The sequence below is a fragment of the Monodelphis domestica genome, chromosome 2, assembly GCF_027887165.1.
Source record: "Monodelphis domestica isolate mMonDom1 chromosome 2, mMonDom1.pri, whole genome shotgun sequence".
Classification (NCBI taxonomy): Eukaryota; Metazoa; Chordata; class Mammalia; order Didelphimorphia; family Didelphidae; genus Monodelphis; species Monodelphis domestica.
In genome coordinates, this window is record NC_077228.1 from 82,179,126 (window position 1) to 82,202,869 (window position 23,744).

Genomic DNA, 23,744 nt, shown 5'->3' on the forward strand with positions numbered 1-23,744 from the left:
AGTTTCTTATCCATAAGTTGAGGAGGTTGGATTCCATGGTCTTTAAGGTCCCTTCTGGTTCTAAATCCCAGGTTTAGTTCCACTCAGTTCACAAGATACTTTTTTATTATCTGGGATCCTGGCAGGGAGGAGAAGAAGAAAAAAAGCAGACTCTCTTTGGATAGGGGAGATGGTTTATTCCTTTGTATAGAATACCAGAGGTAAGGAACTGGCTTTTGAAAGCAAGCCTTCAGATAACTTCATCCAACTACAGCTATGTCAAGGCATTGTTCTAGTTAGAGATGTGCTTGAAAAGCATGAGGAAGCAGCTTCTGGGGTATATATAGCTTAAAGTCTCTGTAGTACAGCGAGGATGTCTGTAAATCCCAGGGGAGTCTGGCTCTCTTCTATGGTAGGCAAGAATGATAGTGGGAGGTATAGAAGCTATTTCCGTGCAGCCTCAATTCTCAATGGGCACCTACAGAAACTGGTTCAGTACCCAACAATCATGCTCATCCCACTGCTGAGGAATGAGGAGTTAGAGCTCACCCACTGGGGAGGCCAAAGTGACGTGAGCCATCTCACTGCCTATCATGAAAGCACACATGCAAAGTAACAGAGAGTGACTATTTACAAATGGCTCATTGTGTACTTTTCACCTCCTCAACCAGACTCTGAGTACTTTCGATCAATAAGCAAACAGGTATTAAGTATCTACTGAGAGCTACGCACTAGGAGAGGTGCTGGGCATACAAATACAATGAAGGGGGAAATCTCTATTCACAAAGAGCTGAGAGGAGAAAAAAGACAATTTTCTGGCACTGAGGAGACATAGAGTTTCCTAGAGATGAGTGCTAAGACTACAGTTTGGAGGAGAAGCCAAATAAGCCAAGGAAAGAGGGAGATTTGGGGATGGCATCCAGGAACCTGGACATTTTCCTGCTGTTTTACTAAAACACACATTGTGAGGTAGATTCTGTCCCTCAGAAAATAGAGAGTCAATGCTTATTGATTACCTGCTACTTACTTAGCACTGTTTGGAACATGTACACCATGAACCTTGTTCTGTGGATGTCACCAAGCACGATATGCTAACCCTCATTTGCACAGCCATGTCAGGTTCCCAAAGGGTTCCAGCTACTTCTCCCCTCAGGGTTCTATAGGTAGCCTAGAAGGGTCAGGGATGGTCTAATCTTTTCTAATGGGATAGTTCATGAGTTTCTACTGGTCAGCAGCAGGCAGAGACTATGGCTCATCTCAAAAGATTGGCCAACAAAGGCCAGTCTTCTCCTCACTACATTCACCAGAAGGGAAAATAAATATTTTGTCTTGGAAAACTATTAATGTTTTAAGTATCAATTAAGACCCCATGAACTGGTGAGTTTTGGGAATAGGGGCATACTTGCATTTTTCCCCCATCAAGGTTACTCTAGAACAGTAGGTCTCAGAGAAAGAAATACAACAAGACAATAAAAGGCATATAACAGGATCGAGGTTCCAGCTATCTGTCTCAGGGCAAGAGCCTCACTAGTCAAAGCTGGCTCTTTTGTTTAAAAAGTGACAGCATCCTCAGTAAGAGCTTGAATTTCAGACAGCATGATTTTACTTCAAACTCTCAGAGGGAACTGAGGAGTAGCTCAGAGATCCTGGCCAGAGTCAAGGTCATTTTTATTAAACTCAGGTTCTTGGACGTCGAGCTCGAAGGGACCGAGGATGCTATCAAGTTCCCTTAGTGAGCTGTCTTCCCCCAGTAGAAAGTGATTTCTCTGAAGGCATGGAGCATCTTTCCTTTTTGCTTTTGTCTGTTTTCTTAGCACTTAGCACAGTGTCTGGCTCATAGTAAGTGCTTAATAAATGCTTGTTGACTTGACTTGTTCAACCCCCTCATTTTACAGATAAGAAAACTAAGGCTCAGAGAGGTAGAGATCACACAATCAGTTTCAGAGAAGGAATTCGAGCCCAGATCCTCTAATTCCAGTCACTGATCTTCCCATCTTCTCCACACACTGCCTATATAAGCTACAAGTTATAGGAAAGATATTAGAAACATGGGCTTGCTATGGTTTATCATATATGCGGCAGCACTCTCTCCCTGGCAATATTGCTAATGAGCTTTGGTAATCTCTATCTCTAGGGGGGTTTTTTTGGCCAGGTCTGACAGTGCCTTCTTCTGAAGGCATTCCTGAAAATCTCTTCCTCTTTGACTATCCTACGAGGCCAGTAGTAGGAGCAAGTGATCTCCTGACCCTCTGGTCTGGAGGTCATATGTCTTTCTCTTTCCTCTTTTGGGGAGCAGATGAAAAGGTTGGGGCAGAAGTATAGGAGGTGGGGAGCCCTGGGGATCAGTGTTATCCCCAAGCCTCTTCCCCTCTCATTCAGCATCTCTAGTGCCATATGTGCCTTCATCCCTTCTTCAACATACTTATTTTCTTTGTGTGCTATGCATAGCAAGTAAGCCCAATACAGCCCAAGAGAAGCATTGGTTTCTAAACTAATTCCAGCTGCTTTTTAGCATCTCGTGTGTGTGTGTGTGTGTGTGTGTGTGTGTGAGAGAGAGAGAGAGAGAGAGAGAGAGAGAGAGAGAGAGAGAGAATTAAAATGAATATTTTCTATGTGCTTTTCAAACTTTATCAAATACCCCCAGTTGTCTCAAGAAAATTCATGTTGGTTTATTGGCCAACATAAAAGATTTCAGAAGTATCTGAGTAGGAAGAAGAGTCCTGGATCTCTTTCTGGAGCAGAGGTCAACTTGAGCACAAAAATATCATGAAATTATCCAACACCTTGCTGGATACTTTCCAACCTTATTCTATATTATTTCTAGTTGTGCACTGTACAATTAGACCTCACTGGCTTCCATACAATTCCTCAAGCATGACACTTTATGTTCCATTTTCTTCCTTCTGCACTGGTTGGCAGGGATGCCTGGAAAGCATTCCTCCCTCACATGGGCTGTTTAGAAGCCCTCATTTCCTCAAAGCTCAGTTCAAGTACCACATTCTCCACAAAACCTTGCCTGATCTAGGGTCCTTAAATACCTTCAAGGTCTTCTACTGGAAGCCTTTCCCAACTCTCTTAATTCTAGCTATCCTCCTCTGGATTATTTAATTTTATATTGTAAATAACTCATTTGCATGAATTTGTTTGCTCATCTCCTCCTAGATTATGAACACCTTGAGGAAAGTGCTTGTCTTTTGTCTCTTTTTGTATCCCCAGCACTTAGCACAGTGCCTGGTACATAGTTGGTGCTTAATAAATGTATGTTCACATCTCAGCAGCAAGAATTAGAAAGAGAAATCCCATTCAAAATTACCTTAGACAAAATAAAATACTTAGGAATCTATCTCCCGAGACAAACACAGGAACTATATGAACACAATTATAAAACACTCTCCACACAACTAAAACTAGACTTGAGCAACTGGAAAAACATTAACTGCTCATGGGTAGGACGAGCCAATATAATAAAAATGAACATCCTACCTAAAATGATCTATCTATTTAGTTCTATACCCATTGAACTTCCAAAATTTTTTTTTGCTGAATTAGAAAAAAAAACATAACAAAGCTCATTTGGAAGGACAAAGGATCAAGGATATCTAGGGAAATAATGAAAAAAAAATACAAAGGAAGGGGGCCTTGCAGTCCCAGATCTCAAACTGTACTACAAAGCAGTGGTCATCAAAACAATTTTGGTATTGGCTAAGAGACAGAAAGGAGGATCAGTGGAAGAGACTTAGGGTAAATGACCTCAGCAAAACAGTCTATGACAAACTCAAAGACCCCAGCTTTTGGGACAAAAACCCACTATTTGACAAAAACTGCTGAGAAAACTAGAAGACAGTGTGGGAGAGACTAGGTCTGGATCAACATCTCACACCCTACACCAAGATAAACTCAGAATGGGTGAATGACCTGAATATAAAGAAGGAAACTATAAGTAAATTAGGTGAACACAGAATAGTATACATGTCAGACCTTTGGGAAGGGAAAGACTTTAAAGCCAAGCAAGACATAGAAAGAATCACAAAATGTAAAATAAATAATTTTGATTACATCAAATTAAAAAGTTTTTGTACAAACAAAACCAATGTAACCAAAATGAGAAGGGAAACAACAAATTGGGAAACAATCTTGATAACAAAAACCTCTGACAAAGGTTTAATTACTCAAATTTTATAAAGAGCTAAAGCAATTGTACAAAAAATCAAGCCATTCTCCAATTGATAAATGGGCAAGGGACATGAACAGGCAGTTTTCAGCCAAAGAAATCAAAACTATTAATAAGCACATGGAAAAGTGTTCTAAATCTCTGACAATCAGAGAGATGCAAATCAAAACAACTCTGAGGTATCACCCCACACCTAGCAGATTGGCTAACATGACAGCAAAGGAAAGTAATGAATGCTGGAGGGGATGTGGCAAAGTCGGGACATTAATTCATTGCTGGTGGAGTTGTGAATTGATCCAACCGTTCTGGAGGGCAATTTGGAACTATGCCAAAAGGGCACTAAAAGACTGTCTGCCCTTTGATCCAGCCATAGCACTGCTGGGTTTGTACCCCAAAGAGACAATAAGTAAAAAGACTTGTACAAGAATATTCATAGCTGCGCTCTTTGTGGTGGCCAAAAATTGGAAAATGAGGGGATGCCCATCAATTGGGGAATGGCTGAACAAATTGTGGTATATGTTGGGGATGGAATACTATTGTGCTCAAAGGAATAATAAAGTGGAGGAATTCCATGTGAACTGGAACGACCTCCAGGAAGTGATGCAGAGCAAAAGGAGTAGAACCAGGAAATCATTGTACACAGAGACTGATACACTGTGGTACAATAGAACATAATGGACTTCTCCATTAGTCTCAATGCAATGTCCCTGAACTACCTGCAGGGACCAAGGAGAAAAAAACACTACCCACAAGCAGAGGACAAATGGTGGGAGTAAAAACACTGAGGAAGGACAACAACTGGACTACAGGGGTGATGGGGATATGAACAAGGAGAGACTCTGAATGAACACCTTACTATGGAAACCAATAGCATGGAAATGGGCTGGGGTTGAGGAAGCATGTGATACCCAGAGGAATGGCACATCGCCAATGGGAGGGGTGGAGGGAGGGGGGGAGGGGGAAAAAGGTGATCTTTGTTTCTAATGAATAACATTGGAAAATGACCAAATAAAATAAACGCTTAAAAGTTAAAAAAAAAAGTTTGTTAACTGACTGATGAACCTTGCATATTCAAGGAAATTTCTTTGTATTCATTATGGACATACCTATTTAGCTACATGTTGGCTCCCCAGTAGGATATAAACATTGATAGCAAAGGAGTTTTTGCTTTTGTCTTTGTATGCCCTGGCACCTAGCACAGCACCCCACATGGAGCTGGAATTTAATTGACTCTAATTGATTGATGGATAAAATTCAAACATACTGAAGACACAACATTTCCTTGGATCTTATATTTGAATAAAAAGAAAACAAGGCCAGTGTGTACAACTTGTACTTTAAAAAAACAAACAAACAAAAAACAAACAACTCTTACTTTCTGTCTTGGAACTGGTATTAAGTATTGGTTCCAAGGCAGAAGAGTAGCAAAGGCTAGGTAACTGGAGGCAAGTGATTTGCCCAAAGTCACCTAGTTAAGAGTATTTGAAGTCAAACTTGAACCTAAGTCCTTCTGTCTTCACTCCTGGTGCTCTACCCACTGAGCTACCAAACTTCCCCTACAACTTGTTCTTAATATGTTCTTACTGGTTTCTGGGTGATGACCCCTTTTTTTTGTTCTTAAATATACACAGCCAACTTCCACTGAGGAATCAGGGACTGGACCTGAGATTTCCTTAGAATAGGAAGCTCCCAGGTGAGGAAATACCTTTTACCAATGTAGCTCAGCATCTGTTCTGTAATTTAGTTTTACAGAGTAGTCTGAAGGCTGTGAGAAGTTCAAGAATTTGTCCAGGGTTACCCAGCAAGTATATGTCAGAGGGGGGAAGGACTGGAGTCCAGGCTACCTTGCTCAAGTTCCATTTAATAAAAATAAGAACAATAGAGTATAAGAACAATAGAGGGATTGGAAAAAAAGTTAACAATCCAATGGACAATCCATTGTTTAGGCAATTTCAAGTGTGGTAACCTATGTCAAGAATCTCCTCTGAAATTACCTAGAACAAACTGCTTGTTATTTTTGTTTGGTCATTATTCATCACTCATGCCCAACTCTTTGTGACCCTTTCTAGGCTTTTGTCCAGATGGCAAAGGTATTGCGGTGGTTTGCCATTTCCTTCTCCAGCCCATTTTATAGATGAGGAAAATTGGGTTAAAGGACTTGTCCATGGTCACACAGTTAGTACATGTCTGAGGCTGAGTAGGTCCTCCTAACTCCAGGTCTTGTGCTCTATCTGCTGTGCTATCTCACTGCCCCTACATGGTATGGTCTTTTTTTGTTGTTGTTGTTCATTTATTTTTAAGTATTTTTCCATGGTTACATGATTCATGTTCTTTTCCTCACTCCCCTCCCAGAGCCAGCAATTCCACTAGTTATACTATACGGAATGATCTTGATACCATTCACTATCCTGTTCTCCCTTCTCCAGAAGGAGCTAATTAATGTTCTTAAAATGCAGTGCCCAGAACAGAATATAATATTCTAGATAGAGACCAACCAGGGCCCTCCACCAAACTTGCTTCATTTCTTAACATAAAAATTAAAAAAAAAAAAAAGGTGGGGGAGGGAGCAACCAGATAGCATAGCAAATAGAGTGCCAGGCTTGGAATCAGGAAGACCTGAGTTCAAATGTGGCTTTAGACACTTCCTAGCTGTGTGACCTTGGGCAAGCTATTTAATCCCAATTGCTTAGCCCTTGCTGCTCTTCTGCCTTAGAAATGATACTAAGACAGAAGGCAAGGGTTTCTTTGTTTGTTTGTTAGTTTGTTTTTGTTTTTTTAAAGATAGCAGAAATTATAAGGTTTATTGTATGATGCAATAAATTTAATTATTTTATATCAAGTAATTCTCACACCATTAATATGTGCCAGATATTGTGCTAGGATTTGGGAATAAAATGAAAAAAAACAAACATATATTCTTTGCCCTCAAGGAGCTTACATTCTATATTCAATTATGTTCAATTACTGAAATATTTCTTAACTACATACTAATGATGTTGACCAAAAGGTTAAATTTCAGTAATGAAATCATACAAACAACAGCTCTACATCTTAAATGCCTGGATAACCTATTTATGGTACCTTCCACTACAGAACATGATCATCTCAGGAGAACAAGACACTTCACAAGGGCAACATTCAATTCAGGTATCTTTTAAAATAACTCTCCTCGTGCAAAAATAATTCACAACACAATTAGTAACATGGCTAACTTGAATTGTACAAGCTTCAATTCTAAAGCAGAAACTTATGATCCTAGATTTGTAATTACAATGTACTTTAGCAAGCATATTCTGATTCAGAACAAAAAGTTAATTTGAAGCCAAGATAATGGTCCTATTTCTCAATTCATAGCACTCAGATTATCTATGTACATTTTCTTCTCAGAAGAAACAATCCCTTCTAAGCCATTCAATATTTGTTGACCAGAGCACTATGAAAAGGCATTTACTCTGAACCCTAATGACCTCCTAGATTCAGGAGAGGCAAGCTTGGAAATGACATCACAGCTGAGAAGATGCTGAGCAAGAGTCTATTTTTTCCCTACACATGACATCAAATGAATTTGCCCTTCCATCTCCCAACAGTCTTCCATTTTCTAGATTCGATCTATTTTTAAGACCCCGAATCACTTTCCCTTCTGTCCATATTTCAAATATATTTTAGTAATTCAATTGTATTTTTGGTTCTTATGTACCCAACTCTTACTTTGCCTATAGCCTTTTTTTACATTTTTTTCCCACTACTCCTAACACAGACATGCTTTTTAAAAAGCAGTTACATTTCCTTTAAAGTTTTGCAGATATTATATAAGAAGCACTGTATTAACACTATGTTCCTGTCTTTAAGAGCTTATAATTTTTACCCACAAGCACTTAAAAGTTAAGTCTGTAAAAGCTTGCCTTAGATATAGCACCTAGAACCATTCACAAACATCATTCAGAAATTCTCGCAAGGGGTTTTAAAAGAAAAAAAATCATTGCCCATCCTGGGCCATAGTTTCTTCACTTGTAAGATGAAAGAGGTTGGACTCAATGAGGTCTGAAATCCCTTTTAGCTCCAAATCTATATGAAATCTGATCCACGATCAGCCGAGAAAATCCAAAGACAGGCTAATTTCAAATGACAAGAAAAACCATTTCTTATTTTTTGATGGAGGTAATGAATGAGTAGGGGAAGGCAGAGAGAGATTCCATCCAACCTTTCCGGGAGGGCCTATGATGCCACCGTTAGGTCTTGTACTGTCCTCCATCCTCAGCTTTCCAAGGGTTTCCAGCATGAAGAGTTCAAGATCAAAGCTAATTATATTCTAAGTGATTCACTCGATAACCTGATGATTAATCCTCCTCAGGCAGAGGGCTTTGCCACAGTTTGCTACCAAAGAAGCAACTAACTCAGGGATATCCCATTTAGCGTACAAGCCATTGATTTGCAACAGGTGACTCTCTCCCCTTCCTTAATGTGAATCTTTTTTCTGACCTGGAAATGCCCTTTCTAAAGTTATCAATGATTGCCCAAGTTTCCAATCAGGGCATCTAGATGGCCAAATGAATGCAGTGCCAGACCTGGAGTCAGGAAAACTCATCTTCCTGAGTTCAAATCTGGTCTCAGACACTTATTAGCTGTGTGACACTGGGCAAGTCACTTAACCCTATTTGCCTCAGTTTCCTCATCTCTAAAAATGAGTTGTTGAAGGAAATAGCAAATCACTCCAGTGTTTCTGTGAAGAAAACCCCAAATTGGGGTTAAGCATGATGGGGTTAAGCATACACGATAAAAATAGCCAAACAAAAATGTCCCCTTCTCAATTCTCATCCTTTTTAGCTCAGCAAGTTTTGATAATTGACTACTTTTTCCCCCTTGGGTACTCTTTCTTCTCTAGGTCTTATGATACTCTGACACTCGGGATTCTCTTCTTTTCCAGTTGTTCTTTCTCAATCTCCTTTGTTAAAACTTACATCCATAGCATGCTCATTAACTAGTGGTGTTCCCCATCCCTTCTAACCCCAGGCTCTTTCCAGGATCCTCTTCTCTTCCCCCTTTATACTTTCTAACTTTATCAAGTCTATTCAGAGGATTTCCAGTTCTGCAGAGAAATAGTGCCATTCTCATCAAATGCTGAGAACTGATGTCCCATAGGCATCTCAAACTCAATATGTCAAAACAGAACTCATTATCATCCTCTCCAAATTCTCCCCCTTCTCAAATTTTCTCGTCCATTCTATTTCCAGGCACCAGTAACTCTGGTACCATCTTTGACTTTTCACTGTCACTCATCCTACATATTTAATCTGTTGTCCAATCTTGTCTCTACTTTCATCTCTCCTCTCTGCCTTCTTTTCTCGACTCACACCTTAGTACAGTCTCTCTTCACCTTGTGCCTAGATTATTACAACAGCCTTCAAAATAGCCTCTAGTCTTTCCCCACTCCTACCCATTGTGCACTCAGCTTGGCTGCCAAAGCAATTGTTCTAAACCACAGGTGAGAAGTTATTTCCCAAGTGGAAAAACTCTAATGGCTCCCTATTATTTCTAGACAAAATAGAAACTTCTCTGTTTAGCATATAAAGCCTTTCACAGCTTGGCCTCTTCTCACCTTTCCAGTCTTCCCACTTCTTGCATTCTTCCATTCAGTCACCATTCAAACAACATTGGACTACTTGCCATTCCACCTATATGACATTGTTCTTGAATTTAAGAATTTGCTTTACATTGTCTGTCCCTCATGTGTGGAACTCTCGTACCCTTTGTGTCTGTTTCCTTTTATTTTTTTTTTAACCTTTATTTTCTGTCTCAAAATCAATACTAAGTATTGGTTCCAAGGCAGAAGAATGGTAAAGGCTGGGTTAAGTGACTTGCCCAGGGTCACACAGCTAGGAATTATCTGAGGCCACATTTGAACCCAGGACCTCCCATCTCCAGTCCTGGCACCTCTGCTTCTTAGCCTTGCTGACTTTTCTTCAAGATTCATTTTAAATCTCACATTTATCAAGAAGTTATTTCTAGTCTCTATCACTAGTCATACCTTCCTTTTGAGATTACCTTATATCTACTCTGTATGGATCTATATGCATATTTTGTCTTAGAGGTGATGATAAGTAAGAGTGCTAAGGCAATGGGGGTTATGTGACTCACCCAGGGTCACGCAATTAGGAAGTGTCTGAGGCCAGATTTGAACCCAGGGCCTCCTGACTATAGGCCTTGAGATCTCTCCACTGTGCTACCTAGCTGCCCCTTCGTTAAGTCGTTGTACCTAGGTCCTTATCTATATGGAATGAATTGATAATAGCCAGCATTTATAGAGAGTCTGCTATATGCCAGGCACTGTGCTAAAATGCTTTACAAATATATCTCATTTGATCCTACCAATAACCTTGGAAGGTAGGTTCTATTATTACCACCTCCATTTTATAGTTGTAGAAACTGAGGCACACAGAGGGTAAGTGACTTTCTCAAAGTCTGAGGCTAGATTTGAACTCAGGTCTTCCAGACTCCAAGTCTAGCACCCTAGCCACTATATGACCAAGCTATCTCTAAACTTCAGCTTAACAAATAATGGCTGAAGGGCAGTTACATGGCTCAGTGGTCAGAGAGCCAGGCTTAGAGACAGGAGGTCCTGGGTTCAAATCTGACCTCACACACTTCCTAGCAGTTTGATCCTGAGCAAGTCACTTAACCCTAATTGCCTGTCCCTTACTGCAATTCTGCTTGGTATTGGTACTTAGTATTGGTTCTAAGACAGAAGGTAAGGGTTTAAAAAAGATAGTGGTAGCCTCAGATACTTCCTAGCTGTGTGACCCTGGGCAAGTCACTTAACCCTCATTGCCTAGCTCTTGTTGCTCTTCTATCTTAGAATTCATATGAAGGCAGACAGTAAGAAAGTTTTTGGTTTTGGGTTGTTTTTTTTAATAGTGGTTAAATTGATGTAGGCTGTCCCCCAAGCCTGGAATATACTTCCTCCTCACCTTGCTTCTTAGAAATCCTAGCTTCCTTTCATGCACTGTTTATGTCCCACCTCCTACAGAAAGCCTTTCCTCATTTCCCCAGTTATAAGCACTCTCTCCCTCCTCCTCAAATCGTCTTGCATATGCTTCTCTGTTTATATGCTGTATCCGTTCTCCTCCCTTCTCCTCCTCCACCTGGGTAAAACAAGTTTTAGGAGGTCAAGGTCCATTAAAAACAACAATAAACCAGTAGTAAGTATTGGTTCCAAGGCATGAGTGGTAAGGGCTAGGCAACTGGAGTTAAGTGACTTGCCCAGGGTCACACAGCTAGGAAGAGTCTGCGGCCCCATTTGAACCCAGGAACTCTGATCTCCAGCGAGTGAGCTGCCCTAAGGTCTAGTTTTTAGTTTTGTTTTGTCTCCATCTCCCCAGTGCCTTGCACACAGCAGATGCTTAATTAGTGGTTGCCGAGTCCATGGACGTCGAATGGGACACAAACCTGGGCTCTTGCAGGGTCATAGATTCAGGCTCTTACCGGTTTGCATGTTGATGCCAGTGCCTTGCGCATGGTGGGCAGTGTGATCTGAACCAGTGCCTCCTGAAATAGCATCTTCCGGATGGTGCTGCTATCATAATCATATTGCTGTCAATACAAAGACAGAAGCATATGCTAAATAATAACACCACAATCTGGTGAAACTTGCCTTTAAAAAGAAGAACCCCTCCCTTCGCCCCCCACAACAACCCACATCCGCTGACTTTCTTATTTGGGGCATGGAATTGACTTTCTAAGTGTTTCGGAAGCTTTGTCCAGGTACTCTTTCCATTGATGTTGGTTCATAATATTTAGGGCGTTTATAATAATATTGCAGAAGCTAGGGAAAGGATCCCTGCAGATTGCAAAATTTAGCAGCTACTAATCAATACCTAGAAAGATAAAATCAGACAGCTAGAACTGCACACCAGAAGGCCAGTTTCTTTTCTAAACTAGAAGGATAAATCCCAGGACTACAAATATAAACACCAAAATATGATTGAGAATTCTATAAACCAACCATACTGGAACTGTTGTCTACAGTGATCTTGACGTCATATTGTTCTATTAAGATTCAAGAACATTTTCAATAGTTGTTGACATATCAGATCCTCAATCTCCAACCTTTAGGTGGCATGGTGGCTAGAGTGCTGGACCTGCAGTCAGGAAGGCTCAGTTTCCTGAATTTAAATCTGGCCTGACACTTACTGGCTATGTGACCTTGGGCAAGTCAATTATCCCTGTTTGCCTCAGTTCCTCATCTGTAAAGTGAGCTTGAAAACCCCAACTGGGGTCACAAAGAATTGGAAACAACTGAAAAATGACCGTGCAATAACAAAATGGAATAATAGCTATTCCATAGCACTTTTGAGGGATGCAAAGTGCTTTATAAATATTATCTTATTCTCACACCAACTGAGAGAAGTCGGTGCTTTTTTTCATCCCCATTTTACAGATGAGGAAACTGAGGCAAGCCCAATGTTAAATGACTTATTCAGGGTCACACAGCTGGTAAGTGTCTGAAGTCACATTTGAACTCGTCATTCCAGGTCTAGCACTCTATCCATCTAATTATCTCTGGAAGAAAAACTTTCAGAAAATAGAGACTTAGCAAAAAATTTTAAGCTACTTGAGACGGAAGGAAATACCTATCATCTCTGTTGTGTCTGATATCAGAATTGTCCTAAAAATGCTTTTAATTTAATGCAATGCTTTTAAGTTTACGGAAGGTGAGCTTTTATCTCAATACTCTTACTCAGTTACAAGAAGCAGACATTTTATATATATTATATATATTACATATATATATATATTTTATATACCTGTGAAGACTTCACAAGTGAAGCATATGCTAAATAATAACTACAATCTGGTGAAACTTTCCTTTAAAAAAAAACACCACCACCACCACCACCACCACAACAACAATAACCCACATCAGCAAGGTAGTTCAGTGGATTGAGAGCCAGATCTAGAGACAGGAGTTCTTGGATTCAAATCTGGATTTGGCCACTTCCTAGCTGTGTGATCTCGAGCAAGTCATTTAATTAACCCTCTACTGTCTAGCCCTTACCACTCTTCTGCCTTGAAACCAATAAATAGTATTGATTCTAAGATGGAAGTTAAGGTTTGTGTTTTGTTTTTTATTAAGAGTTCACAAAATGTTAACTATAAAAGAAGCAGATTAGCATCTTGTCCTTGGACTCTAGAGGAACTCCATCAAAAAAGATAAAGGACTCTAACAGCAAAACTAACATTAACAACGATGATGATGACGACAAAAGCAATAAGAGCTGTCATTTGTGTAGCTCTACCTAGGGACAAAATACATTCATTGCCTCATTTGATTCTCAACATATATCTGAGGTAAGAAATATAAATATTATTATTCCAATTTTGTGGATAGGTAAACAGAGGCTTGATAAACTATGGGAATTGCCCATCTGGGGTCACCCAACTGGTAAATCAAGAACTTCTGCCAGTTGCTGCCAACTAACAGAAAGCCTGACAAAATGGAGCTGATTTCCTCATAGCCCAAGTGGATTTAGGGCCAGGACTGGGTTTTTACATTCACATCTAATAACTTCCTGACTCAAACTCAAATCCAATTCAGAGAATCATCTGCATTCATTATACTAGAGAGAGAGGGTCATGGAAGAACCTCTTGTTTCTCTTCTTGGTGGGGGAATGGACGAAACCTCTGTTCTAATATTGTTGTCACCTGCTCAGTAAAGTATGAGCTGGTCTTGCCCCAAGCGCCATGTTGGTCTAGTGACACCATATTAAAGGTGACTGATTCTTTGCTTGTGATACAGATGAGCTCTGATTAAATCACTGTCTAAAGGGATATGACTCATACCTGATCTCCTGGCACCTCTATTTCCCAGAGGTAGGAGAGAGAGTGCTGGTTTGGTTGCTAGGAGATCTGGATTCTAGACAAGAATTCTAAGTAGATGTAAAACCATGGTCAATTTTCTTAACTTTTCTCAGCCTCAGTTTTCTCATCTTAAATTAAAGGGTCAGAGTGGATGATCTTCAGAGTTCCTTACCATTCTTGCTTTAGAATTCCAAAGTTTGTTCTGCATCTTTCAGCCCTACAATGGTTTCCATACTTTTTTTTAATTAAAAAAAATTTAGGCAAATGGAGTTAAGTGACTTGCCCAGGGTCACACAAGTAGGAAATATCAGAGACCAGATCTGAATCCAGGTCCTCCTGACTCTAAGTCTGATACTTTATCCACTAAGATACCTCGCTGCCCTATTTCTATACTTAAATTTTTTTTTAATTCTTACCTTCTGTCTTAGGATTGATACTAAATATTGGTTCCAAGGCAGAAGAGTGGGAAGGGCTAGGCAGCTGGGGTAAGTGACTTGCCCAGGGTCACACAGGAAATGTCTGAGACCAGATTTGAATGCAGGGCTTCCTATTACCAGGCCTAGCACTCTGACCTTTGAGCCACCCAGATTCCCCTATAATTCTTTTAATTAAAAAAAAAAGTAAAATTACTTTTAATGCCAATGTTTTGGTCTTGCCAACGTGACTTTAAAGGTATAGCTTAAATGTCAGTGAGCTGTTCTGCATTCATGTCTGCTCTGGTCAATTGCCTAGATAGATACAATTTAGAACCTCTTTTACAAGTTGCTAAATTAAGTTTCTTTACTTGAAGATGCATAAAACATACTAAAAGTAAATGATTTCATCTCTCATGCTCTCCAAGCCTTCACTTCATGAGGATGCTGCCAAAGGAGCTGTAGTTCCCCAAGCATCCACCAGATGGCAGGATAAACACAAAAGCCCCAAACAGGGGGAGAAATCCTGACCAAACTATGTGCTTTTAACCAGGAAAACTGTTTCAGAGAAAGAGCAGGAGGGAGAGGCAAAGGGGTGGAGAGTGAAGACAACTTTCAAAAGGGCAAGAAGAAGAGAATGGGAAAGAGCCAGAAAGGGAGAAGGGACACATCGCTGTCCTCAAATATATGACATGGAAAAGGAATTGGACTTGTTCTTCTTGACCAGGGGAGGCTAAATTAGGAACATTTGATGCATGGAATTTGCCAAATGGCAGGTTTTTGACTCACTGTTTGAAAAAACTTAATTATTTTAAATTAAATTTATTAAAAATAAATTTAAATTTAATTTAAATGATTTTTAAATTACAATAATTTTTAATTAGCTTAATTAATTAAAAACCATTAGAGTTCCCCCACGGTATGTAATGGGCTGTTCCAGGCTATGTCTGGAATTAAAGAATGGATAATGGATTATTTATTAGGTATGTATGGAGTCGAAATGATTCTTGCTCAGTTATGAGCTAGATGGTCTCTGGGATCCCAGCCAACTATTAAGATTCTATGATTCTGTGAAAGAAAGAAAAGTAAAAGGAAGCAGATAAAAAGAAGGGAAAGCATTTTTCATTTAGCATAAGAAACTTATGAGCCCAGATTTTGTTTTATCTAGTACTTTTGTTAAAACAGGGGATGTCTTACCTTTAAGACTCGTTTCTTGACTTTTTCAATGGTTGTTGAGATTTTTGACATGTCTCCTTGTTGATGGGGAGATAGAAGCTGCTCAAAAGTGTAGACTGCATTTTCCATGAGCTAGAAATCAAAGCCAATATATGTACAGAGCCAGAGAGGTTTCTTCTAGGTTCTACAACATTCATTTAATCTCTCCCTTCTCCCCTAGCTTTCCTTTACTGTCTAAATCAGGGCAGTCTCTAAAGCAAGAACAATCTCATCTTCTAGGTCCATGTTGTCAGACCTATGGAAAGCATGCTACAGCATGCCAGAGGGGGCTGATCCCTTAACCTTCTCCACATGTGCCTCAGAACATTTCTCTCATCACCTGCCCCTCTGTCCAGCAGCCCAGTGGTAGTGCTTCCTCCCTCTCCTGTCTGGGATAAGGGTTGGGGCTTAGCATGAGAGTTACAGTTCGGGCATTCAGTCTCTAAAAGGTTTGTCATCACTACTCTAGTTTTTGGATAAGGTGACCTAAACATTCTCTATGTGTCTGCCTCCTGAAATAAATCTCTTGGTGGACAGGATGGAATCTGAAGAGGTTGCATTCTCACTTGGGATTTTTTCCCTTATATCCTTTCTTTTCTAATTTGACAATTATTTATTAAGTGCCTACAATGGAACCTTCAATGTGCTAGGTGCTAGAGATATTAAAACAAACAAACAAAAAAAGAAATAGTACCAGCTACCCATGGATTTACATTATAAGGGGATACTCCATATGCACAGATGAGTATAAATACAGGATATGAATGAAATAAATACAGAGTGGGGACAGTTAGGTGGTTCAGTGGATTGAGTTAGGACTAGAGATGGAGGGTCCTGGGTGTTGTAAACCTTAAAATTTCTTAGACTTATAAATGTTGGAAATTTCACCATTGGGAAATTTCATACTTGAAAAATTTCTTATTGATAGTCTATTGGAATGTGAACCCCATTGGCATGGGAGGTTCCTTCTCCTCCCTTCTTAAGATTACTTTAGGACAGAAACCTTTTGCTGAACAATGGAAAGGGCTGCAGCATAGATCAAAATTTAATTATTCCAATCTCTACCCTACTCAGGGTAACAGGATTTAGGAAGGGCTGTAGCAAAGGATCAAGATTTAATTATTTGAGAATATGACCTTCAACAGACATGTGCAAAGCCACAGACCTCTGGGCGGTCCTGGGTTAAGCTAGAGTCACCATTGGCACAGGGAAGACATGGACAGTGATTGGTAGATGTGAGAACCGAGGGGAGTGAACTTGGATGGTTTCCTTAAAGATAGCAGGGTCTGAGGACTAGGGGGTGGTTGGAGAGTTTTTGCTCTGAAAGGTGATGCTCTGAGAAGCTGGCTCGGAAGGAAGCTGGAGGTGGAGGCCCCTGAGACTGTTTCTCCATTTTGGTCATGTGAGTGATAGGGACTGATCTCTTTTCTTTGCCTCAGCTATCTAAGGGCTTGGGCCTTTTGGCCCAGCCTAAACAGAGGGGGTATTTAAGCCCTATTCCCTTCTCTCTCTCTCTCTCTCTCTCTCCCTCTCTCTCTCTCTCTCTCTCTCTCTCTCTAATACCTTTCTTCCTCCTATTTGTAATTAAACTCCATAAAAGGTTGACTGCTGACTTGAGTTTTCATTTAGGAATTACATAGCTGAATTCCTTGGCGACCTTAAATTAATATATATCAGTCTTTTAAAGTGATTTCCTTGTCACAGTGTCTGACCTCAGACACTTCCTAGCTATGTGACCCTGAGCAAATCACAACCCCCATTGCCTAGCTTTTACCAGTCTTTTGCTTTGGAACCAAAACACAATATTGATTTGTGGTAAGGAATTAAAGGGGAAAAAAAGGACACCCTATGGCTAGATGTGTAGGTCTTAAAGTCAACAGCCAAGAGATTGTAATGGTATCCATGGGAACTAATGAGATCACCTGGTTCTAAGTGGATCAAGTAGAAGAAAAGGGAAGAGAAACAGTTACTGTTATGGTGATGAGTAAATAAAGAAGCCTGAGAAAGAGTGGCTATATGGGGAGGAGAAACAGGAGAGAGCAATGTCATAAAAACCCAGAGAGCATCTTATAATTTTTCTTAGTTCCATTTTCTTCATTTTTTAGAGTCTGAGTTGGGAGTGGAAAACACCCAGAATTATTGTTCCTACTTTCCTGTCTTACTAGTTCCTTTTCTCTCCAGAATTTTTCATTTCTCTTTGATGATCACAGGAGCAGGATCTCAGGGGGTTTGGGAGTGGGGGAAGAATAGTAGTAGAAGCATATTTTGGATTCATAGCATTGAAGAGAAACCATGCCAGAGCTCTCCTTCTTCCCATCCCTGTCAAACCCCAATCCTATCAGGAAAAATCTTACTTTATAAAGACTAGCACTTTTAAGACTGGGAATATTTGTTCCCATTTGATGTCCCCATCTTCTCTACTGCTACCCTTTCTGCTATCCCTGCCTCTCCCAGAAGTGTCCTATTCCACCTACTTCTTGCATGTAGTTTTGGGTCCTCTGAATCACCAAATCAATGTGGGGGAACTTGAAGCGGCTCTTGAGGTCCTGGAGTTGTTCTTGGAGTAGGTCAACTTTCAAATAACAAGGTTCCATCTTCACTGAGTTCAGTGGGAGATTCAACAGCTGGTCCAAGTGCTACAATTTGGTAAAGAGACACAAAAATCTTGAGATAGAGGACATTGATCCAAGAAATGCACCCTAAATTCTCAAGGATTCTGAGAATGAGTATGTTTTCCAGCATAATAGCCATTGGTCTATGAAATATACAACCTGCCATATTTTTCTGCTCTGTTGATTATATTTTTTTTTAAACCCTCACCTTCCATCTTAGAATAATACTGTGTATTGGTTCCAAGACAGAAGGATAGTAAGAGCTAGGTAATGGGGGTTAAGTGACTTGCCCAGGGCCACATAGCTAGGAAGTATCTGAGGTCAGATTTGAACCTAGGACCTCTTGTCTCTAGCCTGGCTCTCAATCCACTGAGCCACCCAACTGCCCCCTGCTCTGTTGATTCTCTGTGGGTGAAAAGCACCTAGAACTTGAATATGTTGAATATTAAATCCCCTAAAATTGCTTACATATTTAAGTAAAATTATAAGTCTCTTTATGATAACAAATATCAAACAGGTCAGATTTCTGGGCAACTCTAGCAAAGATTTCCCTTTAGCTGATATCAATCTATCAATCACCATTCTTTGGATTCAGTCATCTAAGCAGATCCAAATTCACCTAACTATAATTAGGCCCACATTTCTTCTTCTTCTTCTTTTTTTAATTAACAGAAGAACACTATGAGAGACATAAAACCTCTGGCTCACATCCTGCTTTCCCTTCTTAATATTTCCCCTTCTTGCTAGAATTTTTCACTTCTCTTTAGTTGGAAAGGAAGCAAGGTCTGGAGTGATAGTGGTCCCTGGTTTTAGCAGAGCCCTCCCTACTCATAGATAGGAACAGGGATGTTGAGAAATCCCAGTTTTAGCTACTCACTATGAACCTCAGGGAAATGGAGGTTGTAGAATATCAAAATTGAAAAGGGCATCAGAACTCAACCAGGCTAGCTAATACCCAAAAAGGAATGTCATCTGTGGCATCACTTAGCCTGTACATGAAGATCTCTACTAATAAAGAATTCACTATCTCCTGAAGCAATCCATTCCATTTTTAGACCATTTTTAGATAGCTCTAATTGTTAGAAAGTTTCTCCTTGTCTTGGGCCTAACAATGACTTCTGGTAAAATCCTAGGTGTTGTAAAAGGGATGGTTTAAAACACTTAGAAAGAGACAGCTCTCATACCTTCAACAAGAACAAATCATACCAGATTAACTTTTGTTAAGACCTTCTAGATCAAAAGAGCAAAGGAATGACATTGACATAGTATTACTAGACTTAAGCCAGGGATTTTATGTCTCTCCTAGTGCTCTTCTGATGATATATTTTTTAAAAGAATGGTGATTGATAGATTGATATCAGCTGAAGGGAAATCTTTGCTAGGGAAGCCCAGAAACCTGACCTGTTTGAAATGTGTTATTACAAAGAAACTATTATCGTTTTACTTAGATATATAAATAATTTTAGGGGATTCCATTCAATCAAAAATGATGGAAGGCTCTCAAGGGTAAATTACAGTGAAATTCATTATCTCAAACTTTCTCAGTGTCACAACTATATAATGTTGTCCATTAAAAACATTCAAATAAAGCTTTGTCAAGATGAGGATTCCTCAACTGCCCACATGATCCATTCCCAACTGGCAGCTCCTCTCTATTTCTTTACCTCTTTCAGCTGAGTAAGATCTTTGTTGGTCTGGAAACTTTGGCTGATTTCATTCACCTCTTTTTCAAAGAGGGCCCGGACTTCACTGAACCCAGAACTCACTGGTCCCATGAGTTCCTCCAGTATGGAAGACAGGAATGGTTGCACACTCTCTGCACAAGTTCGTCCAGCAGGTTCAGCCACCATAACTGAGGCAGAAAACAGTGTCATGAGTTTGGTCTAGTTGTAGAAGTGGCTGCAGAAGTGTTAGATGTCAGGTCAGACCAACCCCTGATAACGTATTCCAAGGCTTAATTTACTGAACTAGTTTGGTATTTGTTATTCCCAATTTTACTACCAAACAATCACTGGCAAATACAGCTGTTGTCTCATTGTAGCTGACTATTTTCCAGAATTCCTTTTCTCCTCAATTTCTTTTCCCTGGGATAGAGACACCCATTTCATCCTTTTCTTACAAACATGCAAAGAAGGTGCCATTTATCTGATACAAAAGGAGAAAATTCTGGTACCTCACACTTCTTGATATTTTATTTTACTTTCAAATATGCTTCTATCAAACTGTAATATATTAGTAAAGGCAGTGAGGTACATGGTAATAGAGAATTTCAAAGTCAAGAAAACCTGAGTTCAAGTCCCACTTCTGACAATATTGACTGTGTGATCATGGGAAAATCACATAATCTCTTACTAGTCTAGTAGTCCAGATAACACGAATGTTTTAAGTTGCAGAATGTTTGCCAAGGTACATTAGTAAAATGAGTTTATTAACAAAGAGTCCTCTTTCCCCTAAACCAATGAAAGCAGAGTTCCATTCCAGTAGACAATAGTGAGTATATATGCACATATAGACATACACATATTGTATGTGTTTTGTGAATTTCAAAAACCACCATAAACTCCATTCTGACTTGAGTGTTTCATTTAGGGAATTACATAGCTGAATTCCCTGACGACCATAAATTAATATTTTAACAATCTTTAAAGGTGATTTTCACCACAACAGTTTGCATGTCTATATATATATATATATATGAGAGAGAGAGAGAGAGAGAGAGAGAGAGAGAGAGAGAGAGAGAGAGAGAGAGAGAGAGAGAGAGAGAGAGAGTGTGTCCCAGCCATGTATTTCTATGGGGCAGCTAGATAGTGAAGTAGATAAGAGTGCTGGATCTGGATACAGGAAGATTAATTTTCCTGAGTTCAAATCTGGCTTCAGACAGTTATCAGCTGTATGATCATAGGCAAGTCAATTAACTTTGTTTCAGTTTCCTTATCTGTAAAAATGAGCTACAGAAGGAAATGGCAAACTATTCTAGTATCTTTGCCAAGAAAACTCCAAATGGGATCATGAATGGTCAGACATGACTGAAAATGATTGAACAACACATATAATACGATGTTCACTTGTAAAATGAATGGGTTGAACTAGATAGTCTCTAAGGTCATTTCTTGCACTAAATCCCATGATCTGTTTCTGAACTTACTTTAATTGTCTTATATTATTTTTTTAGTGTACCTCTTGTGTCTTCCCAGTAGAATGCAAACTCTTTGAGGGCAGGTTATGTTTTGTTTTGTTTTTCTGGACTATTCCCAATTTCTAGGACAGAACCCTGCACACAATCCCTTCACAAATATTTGGGAAATGATTAGAATTTAAGAAAGTCTTTATTTTGATTTAGAAATATTTAGAAAGATGGTCAATAAAATGGTTGCTTAATAAAGTATTCTGAAGAAAAAACTATGAATATATTTTGAATGACTAGGTAGCTAATAACCAGCAAAATAATTTCCCAACAAAAGAGAATAATAACATTTACAGTAATAATTCCAAAAAGCATGTTAGAACAATCATGAAAGGTAATCTTGGAAAAGAAAAGCACTACAATAACCTGAGCCCTTCAACTTCTGAGCTGCTGGTCAAGCCATGAGGAAAAGCTCATTTTTTTTTAAATTTGAGGGCAGAGTGACATGGAAAGGGGCCAGAGTGGGAGAATGGCAATGATGGAGAATTCAAAATTTCTTCCCTGCTGTAGTGCAGATCTGACTCCAGATTACAATTTTAGCCTTATTTCTCACTACACCCTTCCACATGCCCAATGTTCCAGCCAAATTGGATTGTTTTCTGTTTCCCATATTTTCCCAACTCTTTGTCTTGACTTTACTAGTCTTTATATTAGGCCAGACCCTTCTAACTCTCTCTGTTCACATCTTCCAAGCTTACACACAGTCTCTCCTTCGTGAAGTCATCCCAAATCTTGCCAGCTGATAGCTTGTTCTCTTCACTCTAAATTTCTTTGATATTTTATTTGTACCTTTTTAATTATACTTAAAACACTACAACAAACACCTATTAGGTGCTCCCTGTATGCAGAACACTATGCTAGGTGGTGTGGGAAGATACACATTTTAGAAGAGACTCTCATTAATCTCACAGTCCAGGAAGAAGATAAGACACAAACCAGGCAATTAAAAACAAAACCCTTACCTTATCTTAGAATTGATACTAAGCCCAGTAAGGGTAAGTAAGGGTAATAGATCTAAGTAACAATCACAAGGCAATTGGGGTTAAGTGACTTGCCCTAGGGTCATGCAGCTAGGAAGTATCTGTGGTCAAATTTGAACCCAGAACCTTCTATCTCCAAGCCTGACTCTCCATCTACTGAGCCAGCTAGCTGCCCTTAAATCAGTCAATGATAGAACATATTATGTGATCGATGCTTTAGAGAGTTTAAGGACTAAGTGCCATATGAGGTCTGAGGGGGAAGTTTATCACTGACCAGGGTTCAGAGAAAATTTCTTAAAGAAGGAAGCTTTTGAGTTGAACTTTAAAAGATGGGTACAACTTCAGTGAGCAGCCATGTGGCCTAGTGGATAGAGTACCAGGCCTAGAGTCAGAAAGACTCACCTTCCTAAGTTCAAATTTGACCTCAGACACTTGTTAGCTGTATGACCTTGGGTGATTCATTTAACCCTCTTTGCCTCAGTTTCCTCATCTATAAAATGAGCTGGAGAAGGAAATAGCAAACCACTTCAGTATCTTTTCCAAGAAAAACCCCAAATGGTACCAAAAAGGATCAGGCACAACTGAAAAATGACTAACAGCAATGACAGAAGGAATTCAATAGATGAAGAGAGAGGATATTCCAGATACAGGAAATGGTGCTGACCAAGACACAACTATAGATCAAAGTAATGCATTTTTGGCAGCAGGGAGTCATCTGATTTGACTGAAGCCAAGTTTTTTTGGGGAATACTATGAGGAAAGGCTAGAAAAGTAGAGCAAAAACTACTTTTTAGATTGGGTACAGCATTGAAAACCAGGCAGAGACGTTTGAAACTTTATCTGTTAGGCAATAATAGCTACAGACAAATTTTGAGCTTAGCAATGAAATGGGAAGACTCACATGTAAGAAAGATAATTCTGACAACAATATGAAGTATAAATGGAGGCTGGGAATGAATGGTGGAAGATTCAGAAGGAAGCTCTTGTATTCCAGACCAGGATGCGGGAAAATGCTAGGGTGGTGGCAGTTGAAGTAGAGAACATGAGTTTGAGCGATGTTGTAGGTATAATTGTTCTATGACAAGCCAGGATGAGGCCAATTTCTTTTCTGCATGATAAGCCTTAAAATCTTTCAATTCAATTATGTTTAACAACAATGTATAGCTTTTTGTGTATAAGACTATGTATGAGAGATACAAAGACAAAATAAAATAGTCCCTGAGCTCTGGAAGGATACAGCATATACATAGATAAGTAGATACAAGGTAATTTCCAGAAGGAAAGGGGAGGCCTTTCCCTTGACAGAATGATGGAAGGTGGAAGGGTTGCACAAA

The 23,744-nt window shown here is 39.5% G+C and overlaps 1 protein-coding gene across 2 annotated transcripts in view; it reads right to left on the reverse strand.

The window, feature by feature from the left end:
• NIBAN1 (niban apoptosis regulator 1) overlaps positions 1 to 23,744 on the reverse strand; it is a 208,644-nt gene that overhangs the window by 8,269 nt on the left and 176,631 nt on the right. For both annotated transcript variants that reach the window (XM_007480957.3, XM_016430008.2), the window contains exons 9-12: positions 19,911 to 20,098; positions 18,109 to 18,270; positions 15,617 to 15,727; positions 11,630 to 11,737 (exon numbers count right to left, since the gene is read on the reverse strand). In XM_007480957.3, coding sequence (XP_007481019.2) covers positions 11,630 to 11,737; positions 15,617 to 15,727; positions 18,109 to 18,270; positions 19,911 to 20,098 — 569 coding nt within the window. The remainder of the gene's footprint in view (positions 1 to 11,629; positions 11,738 to 15,616; positions 15,728 to 18,108; positions 18,271 to 19,910; positions 20,099 to 23,744) is intronic.